Raw genomic sequence first — 8,916 nt, forward strand, 5'->3', positions numbered from 1 at the left:
AACATGCTATCATTGCTGCACCAATGGCACAAGAGTTGGCCGCCTTAGGTGCTTTAGTGGGGAGTGGCAAGAACACCACCCTGTATTCCTAGAAAAGCTCATGGAGGGCACTTTTCCCTTGGGTGCACAAGGACTGGACTGGGCCGGGTACTGTCACCACCCTCAGCTGCCAATCACTTACTCCTTAGCACATTACAGGCATCAGATGTACCTGCGGGGGGTCACTGATATATTTACAAGAAATTCCAGGAAATCAGCATATCACATGTGACAGAAGTGACATCACTTGTAAGGGGAATGTTTGTTTTATATAAGTTATATGATTCCTCATTTTATTATTTTGTTTGATTTTTTAAAATTGAGTTACATACCACCACCAGCCAGCAGGTGGCCATCTTTATGTAACAGACATAGAAGTCAGGAGAGATCAGATTACACAGGCTGCTGCATGATGTATGCTGATAGTCCCTTGGCACAGGCGGCTCACAAGCTTGCATCAACACAGGTGACCCATGGTATTGTAATATTGGTTACATTTTGAAACACAACCACGCCCTCTTTTTCTGTAGGATATTTGGCTGTTGGAGTTCTTGCTTTGACACAGCAATGTGTGTTTAGAGGAGTCACAAGACTCTTTATAGCATACCATGCAAGTCATCCTTGTTGGAGCAAGCTGGTCGGTGAGTATGATATTGGAATCTGTACAAAGGGGCGTCATTTATCTGCAATGTAATATTAAACACAGCCCAGATTTCTTAGGTAATATGAAAGCTCTGTTTGTATTCTTCCATTTACTTTCCGCATTCACTATACCCACAATGCACCAGGCTTCCATGACATCTCTGGTTGTGTCATCAGCAGAAAATGCCAAGCAGCCGAAATAAACAGGAGGATGGCGCACCGCCCTAATACCCCTTCCAGGAAATGACTTGATCTCTAATAACCTCTACATTGCTTCCCATAATTCAAATAATATCACACTTTCAAATAAAATGTGTTTATCCTATTGCGCCCCTGATCTAACCAATTCCGACCTCTCATACTTACCCTGGACCTTTGGCTGTGGCTTTAGATTACACAAAAAGTCTTCCTTGCCATGCTTAAGCAGGGGTGCTCCATAGACTTCTATGAGGCTCCGCCCCAAGCTCCTCAGGGGAGGTCCTATAGAAATCCATGGGAAAGAAAAGAAACTAAAGACTGGGATGGACATTTTGGTCAAAGGGCTGAGGAAGAAGATGCAACTGCTATGGGTATTATGACATGGGGGCACATTTGGGCAGGAGCCTTCCCTGTTCTGCTCCAACAACCCAAGTGCCCAGCGTAGACATCAGAATTTTCTGGGGCCCATATTAGGTAAATCTAATAGCTTCTCCTCTCCATTGTCTGAAAGTTTGCAAAGTCAAGGTTTTTTGCTTGGAGTGCGGTACAGAAGCACCCCTTGTCTCTATACTGTTGGGGGCCCTGCATGTGTTTAAATAGTGACCCCCAAATAGCAGTTGACATACTTTGGCAGTTGCATCTTCCCTGTTGGTGGCTTGTGCTGGCACTGGAGGTAAGGGTGCATCTAAAGAGGTTGAGGGTGGTCTTAGTTGGGGGGGGGGGTCATTTGCTTTTAAGTGCAATCATCGGATAAAGTGCATCTAAACCCAAGAACAGAATGCAATATATTCCAACTCACCAATCTATAGATGTGGTGGCTGTATGTGTTTCCTTTCCAGTTTTTTCTCTTAATTTTCACCTGGAAGAGAAAAAAAATATAGGCTGCTGTGTTAATCCCTTTCCACAAGGGGGCGGTCTAAGTAGACCATAAAAAGTTGACCACATGTATTCTATAGAAGGCTGAACCCAATACAAACAAGGGCACAGTTGTTGCCAGCTGATAAGGCGCTTGGCTTTGGTTCTTGTTATGTGGTCAGTCAGCGCTGATAGTCGGATCGTTTTGGGAAATAATAAAACCTGGAGTCTGCATGTTACATAACTCATTTATTCCACAGGAAATAAAGTCAGCAAACCCAACGTAAAAAGGTGCAACATCTCCATACAACTGTATACGTTTTAATCTGAAAAGGGAACTTCTATCAGGACTTTAAAGGCACCACAATTTACCCCTCAATATCCATAAAACATAATTTATTCCATGAGTTTTGATAAAACATACATTATATCTCCATTACTGATATGTATACATTGATCCATTCAAATCTATTGTTCTTGACGCGTTTCGCAGTTGCCTCCTCTGCTTCATGAGAAGGAGAAGTGTTCTCACAAATCACAGTTTTATGCTTAAAAAGTGTGTATCTAATATTCAGCACATCCTTTAATTGGTTTATTGAACAAACATACGTAGTTATCTACAGAATTTTTGGGTCCATTTTGTCCAAAGCGGGGTTTCTGTCTGATTTTTCATTGATTCTTTAACAAATTTGTGTGTAAGTGTATTTTGTATTAAGGTTTTTATATTATTTTGTACTCATGCTTTGCTGACTCACTTGCAAGTGAATCCGATGGAAAAGGAACAAGGATGTGCTGTTGTTATTATATCTGTTTGAGGACCTAAGGGCATGAAACTTAGGATCCCTGTGATTTATATTGAAAATTGAAAGAGATTACTCACTAATTTGCTAAACAGGATTTGAATATACCATTGCCGCCATAACCACCTCTCTCCTTGCAACAATTTTAAATAAGAGGGCTGCTGGAAGTACAAACATCACACTTCTAATATCCTTCCTCCTGAAGAAGCGGATCTTCTCCGCGAAACGCGTTGAAAAGTAATTCAAAGTTTAAACCCTTTGGGGGTATTCTGTAAGGAAAGGTCATTATATACACCCATCATTTTATTGTGTTTTATGTATTTGAAATGACGTTTGTTTTTAATGTTTAATAATAATAACATTTTGTTATTTTTGTAATTAATATTGATGGTATTGGCTTTAAAAGTCCCGCTTAAAATTGATGTCTTTAATCATATCTTTTCCTATGAATGTTAGGGATGTGGCCTGTTTAAGATAAAGAAATGTACATAGGTGGATGTTTCTTTAAATACTCATGATTTGTTGTGATATGAATGTGATCTATGTCTCAGTATTGGCTTATCTCCACCATGTACTCCTGATGAAGCGGTATTATGTCCATGAAACGCGTTAAGATTGGGAGGTTGAAATTGTTTATATCAAATATTATATGGACTAATAATTTATAGTTTATTCTATGAAGAAATACATAACAACCTCCCTAGGCGGAGTATTAATTTTTTTTACGGGTGTTTATTAATGTTACATGTCATCTACACTTTTGTGCCCTTTTAAAGAGATTTTTGATTTTAACATTTATATTCTTCTTTGTTTTGAAGATATATGCCTTAAAAAGCCCCAATTGATGCAAATTTGTATTCTTTATAGAACAAGCACCCAGACAGGAGAGGTGTCAGTGGCATCTTCATTTTTAACGCGTTTCACAATTTCCTCCTCTGCTTCTTCTGAAGACAATAAATTGACATTGAACACAATACATTTACCTGGAAACTATATATGTTACACCCAAAGTAAAGGTTTATGCCAATAATTCCAATACTTTGCTGTCCAAATTTAAGCTTTATTAAGGAACGGCCTGGGGATAGGCGTAAGCCTTTACTTTGGGTGGAAACATATAAAGTTTTCTGTTTTGTGTTCACAAGTTCTTCTGAAGGAGCAGAGGAGGCAACTGTGAAACGTGTCAAGAACGCCATTGACAACCTTTCCTGTCTGAGTGCTTATTCTATAAGCCAATGAAAAGGTTTGCTGGATATTCAATACGCAACTTTTAAGCAGCAAACTGGGATTTGTGATATAGCTTCCCCATCTGAAGAAGCAGAGGCGGCAACTGCGAAACGCGTCAAGAACAATAGATGAGAATGGATCAATGGAAACATATTACAAATGGAGATATAATGTATGTTTTATAAAAAATGAAATAAATTGTGATTTTATGGATATTGCTTGTTCAATCCTGGTGCCTTTAAAGTCTTAAATTAATAAGTCTTAATGAAATTAAAGTCTTAAATTAAAAAAACAAATTAAAGTCTTAAATTAAAGTCTTAAATTAAAATAAAAAAACAAATTAAAGTCTTAAATTAAGTTTCCTTTCTGGAATAAAAAGTAACCTAAAGTAAACTCTCACTCATGCAGGGCTGCTTTTGGGGCCAGGTAAAATGGGCAATTCCCCAAGTCCCCTTCTTTACTTTTTCTAGTGCCCCAAATAACAAAAATGGCAGGGGGTACAGGAAGCTGAAATGCTGTGCATATGGGGGCCCCACTTCATATTTGCCTAGGGCCCCATTTTGTCCAAATCCTGCCCGGTACTGATGGCTGATCACAGGGTTAAAAGGGAGGATTGGTAATTTAAGTGTTGTCCCCTGTCACATATTCAGACACTGATTCAATAAAAGGAAACACTTGTGTTACCCTTCCCCTGGTGATTATTCCCACCCAAACAAAAAGCCAGGGAAATCAAAACTCAGAAAGCTGCCCCTAGAACAACGAAAATCCAATGGGGACACTCCTGGGGACAATTATCTAAATAAGGGAATTCCAAGTAAGCTCATGTGACAAGGTGACAACTCAGTAGCACAATTGGGGCATAGGGACAAAGCGTTGTCACCCTATAACAGGAAGTGCCTAAACATGCACATTCATATCATCAACAGGTATCGGTTTATTAAAAAAACACTGCAATGTCATTAATATGTTAAAGCTTATCTGGGATTCTAGTGATTGGGTAAACTTACACTTTAGACACAGTCCGGGTTGTTGTAGACTCTGAGCTTGGCATCGCTGGGAACATTCAGTTTTGTTGTCATTCTGATGAGTGAAAGAACAAATAGACGGAATGATCCACTTCTATATCCTGAACTGCTGGAAGCGGGTGACAGTCCCTCTTACTTTACCGAATACCAGGGGAAATGCTGAGTCAGCAGAAAATTAAATACTTAACTGATTTACATTATTTAAGATGCACTTTTATATTTATGACTTTTTATTTTCTGTATAAAGTTTTTGTTTCACAAATCAATATTTAATACGAAGTACATGTATGACACCGGAGGGAGCACGGCTTGGTATGGGACAGGCAGACAAGGAAGGGCATTTCCCAAGTCTCCTCTCCCCCAGAGACCAGACTGCAACATTGTACATAAAAACTGCAGAGGTACTCAGTCATATCAGTTCACAAACTAAGGACCAGATGCCGGAAAAAAGATGGTGCCGTCTTTTTGGAGAGATACACATGTGAAGAAATAGCCAGGGGTAGTACTGTGATCTCTATGAGAGGTGGTAAATATCTGGACGTGTTATATCTCTCTAAATAGCATGTAAATAAATGCAATATTTGTCATTTGGTAATGCTGACCTGTGCCCTGCTGAATCAAATGCGAATATAAATGACAGGTCAGCTTTATGTGGTTTTGATGAAGCAATATCTTGATAAGTCTTGCTTGCATTAGATTTATTTTTTTGGAGGAAGGGTTTACTTCCATTTCTATCTCTCAATTCATTTGAATCTAGATAAATATTTTTTTAATCAGCAAATAAGAAAATGACATATTAGTGGAAGATATGGGATGAGGTCCAATCAGGAGAAGAGATCAGTGGGGTTTGTTGTCATGGAAAGTCCCAAGTCCGCTTGGATGGCACCGGGGTCCTCCTGTCCTCTGGGATGGAACTCAGCGACCTTTCAATGTTTAATTCTCAATAAAGTCCAAGTAGGGCAAAGATGAACCCAACCGCCATCACCTTCCCTGATTTCTGATAATTCTACAATTATACCATGTAAACCAATGGCAGACCCAATGGGCGTGGTAATTTATTTTTAGTGGTATGTCTAGGTGTAACTATAGAGGATGGGGCCCCTTAGCATTGCAAATGGGGCCCTCTTTAAATGATGTTGGTTGAGAATGAGTGGAGCTTCTATAGGTTGTGTGATAAAAACTTTGCAAGGAATTGCTTGTTTGTTTGTGATTGCTCATAAGCATTATTGTTCATATATATAAAACCACAATACATTCCCTATAGATGGCGCTATTCCTATCAAGCTCATGCACCATTCTGATTGGAGAATTCTAGCTCCATTCTGACTCAGGAGGGGGCGTGTCAGACCTCCCACAAGGAGCGAGAGACCCTCTCTGCAGCATGCTCAGGCTGAAACTGCTTTCTAAAGATGAAATGTAAACCTCGATTTATTGTACAGCGCTGTGTAATATGTTGGTGCTATATAAATACTGTTCACTATTATTACTAATAATAATATTAATAATAATTAAATACAGGAGGGGCGGAGACAAGACTAGTCACCGTGCACAAAGAGAGAGCACAGCAGTAACTGGTCTTTAATACAGGAAGTTCGTGGACATTGTAAAAGTTTTGCATTAGATTACTGCACAGATCTGGAAAAAAAAAAAAAGGAAATTTAGATAGATTTAAATATCTCACACTAAAAGGGAAAGATAGTTCAGCAGAACATTTTTTCTTATTTGAACAGCCACCCCCACATGTCAACACAAATCTCTGCCGTATTACACCACGATTGGCAAAGATCCCGGGCAGTAAAGCCGATTTCATTAATCTGTCTGCTCCATGCTGACGTCACACTGACATTGTCTCCATTCATGTCTATAGAGGTGACACAATCAGTCAATGGCCGACATTTGTTGTCCTATGTTATCTATAGGAAGACTGATGGCATAAAAAAACTGAGAGTTCCCTCTTTTTGAGTATTGATCTGTGTTTATCCCAAGCATGTGTAAATTTACTTACTATATACTGACTCGCTACATCAGCAGAAATTTCTTCCAAACATCAACTATTCTTTTTGTGTTAGAAAAACTTTGGTCTAAGGTTTTCAGCTTTCCTCCTGCTCGCTTGCCCCCATGATATTAGCTTCATATTAAAATGCTGCCCTGCCCTATTCACACCCTCTATAATGTACATATACTCTCCTAATGGTTTATGGTTACCCATGGGGCCCTTCTCCAACATGTTTTATCTTATCAATATCTTTTTGTAAGGTCTTCAGAACTAGAATTTGCATAAGTATATATGAGGGAATCAGGACCTCTTTCCTTCTAGTGGTGATGACCTCAAAATTCTATCTATATTGGGAAATCAGGACCTACTTTCTCATTCTGGTGCCCCCTCCAATGATTGATGATACACCCCACAATTCTATCTATATAGGGAAATCAGGACCTCCTTCCTCCTGCTGGTGACCCCTCTAGTGATAATGACACCATAATTTATTCTATATAGGGGAATCAGGACCTCGAATAAAAGTGACATTAGGACCGTCTGTGATTATACTCACTGTAATGTGAAAGGAACTTTCATGTAAAGTTACTTCTGCTTACAAAAAACCATAACTTACTAATTTAAATAAATTGATTTATTATAATTATAAATATTCAAATATAAATCGATTTGAATATAAACCTGATTTTACCTGAAAATACTATGACCTGATTATAAACACAAAAATTTGGCCGTCAATGCTGACATTTAAAAGAGTAATTAACAGACACCCCAATGTTTCTCTACCACCCCCAACACCTTTTACAGGTTATAGTTTTTTGTACTTTTCAGTTGGTTATAAGGGGTCACTTGTTCTTAGGTGATCTTTTGTGCATTATTGTTGGACACCAATAGATGGTGCTGTGTCCTCCTGTTAAGTGTGTAACAAACTAATACAGTTTGTTTTTTTACTTTACATGAGGATAAAGCGCCATCTACTGAGTATAAACCTAGGTTTATTTTCTGACGGCCTTATTCTTGAGTATGCATAGAAAGCTTCCCTGCCACCCACAAGTGTAGCCCCATGAATTTTTAATGTCAGGTTTGTCAGTATGTCAGTGGACACAGTCCATTTCAAGTCCATAGTCCAGTACAATATAAAATCCAAGGTGTGCTATCTAGGTAATGACATATGTTATATGTAATCTTTATCTGCATGATATATCTGCTGTGCTTTTTTGCAGGAGCATGTGGAGTGATGGTGGGATACCCCCTGGATACAGTTAAGGTATATTATTTTCAGTGCTCTCTGTAATGTTTTAGAAGTTTCTACAAAAAAACAGTTTTTGGGTGTTTGTAAACCCTAAAGCAAACCCTGGACCACACAACAGCCAACTAAAGGACCTTGATTGGCAGGCTGCTGTAGAAGGTGCCCAGCAACCCCCATCCCAAAGTCAGACCCTGCACCCAGGGCATTACCAACATCTTACAATTATATTCAGTAATATTCTCACAATTAGTTTTACCTGATTTGGTCAGCGTAGAAATGACCCCTTACACTGCTAAACATTGGCCCCCATGGTCAGGGTAGGTAGGAGATCAATCTGCTCATTGGTCAAGGAAACCCAGATTGAGGAATATTAGACTTTGCTCGAATACATCCGGGGCATTTACTGATCTGCCTGTTGCTCTCAACAAGGGTACATAGGAGCCGTATTGTACATATAGTCCTGCAGACCTCTCATGGTTCCACAATTAATGGTTTGGGCTTTTAATTTCAGGTCCGAATTCAGACACAAAGAAACTACCTCGGAATTTGGCACTGCATCCATTCAACGTATAAAGTGGAAAAAGTAAGGACTGCTAATATTTCTGATTTTGGCGAACCACCATTGTGAAAAAATTACCCTATACTACTACTACTAATCCTATTACCTCCTACTAATACCCCTCACTATTACCCCTTACTTCCACACCAATACTCCTCACTACTACACCACCAGTACTACTGCACTATTACCACACCACTACTACTACTCCTACTAATATCTCTGACTACTACCCTCCACTATTACTCCACCACTACTACGACTCCTACTATTACCTCCCACTACTACCCCTCACTATTACCCCACCACTACTACTACTCCTACTATTA

At 39.1% G+C, this 8,916-nt stretch overlaps 1 protein-coding gene across 1 annotated transcript in view; it reads left to right on the top strand.

The window, feature by feature from the left end:
• Positions 1 to 7,596: 7,596 nt before the first annotated feature.
• The window catches only part of SLC25A47 (solute carrier family 25 member 47), a 9,333-nt gene continuing 8,013 nt past the window's right edge, over positions 7,597 to 8,916 (top strand). The window contains exons 1-2 of the mRNA XM_072427454.1: positions 7,597 to 8,046; positions 8,540 to 8,611. Of these exons, the coding sequence (XP_072283555.1) occupies positions 7,951 to 8,046; positions 8,540 to 8,611 (168 nt within the window). The 5' untranslated portion in view covers positions 7,597 to 7,950. The remainder of the gene's footprint in view (positions 8,047 to 8,539; positions 8,612 to 8,916) is intronic.

This window comes from Pyxicephalus adspersus, chromosome 12, assembly GCF_032062135.1.
Source record: "Pyxicephalus adspersus chromosome 12, UCB_Pads_2.0, whole genome shotgun sequence".
NCBI classification, from domain to species: domain Eukaryota; kingdom Metazoa; phylum Chordata; class Amphibia; order Anura; family Pyxicephalidae; genus Pyxicephalus; species Pyxicephalus adspersus.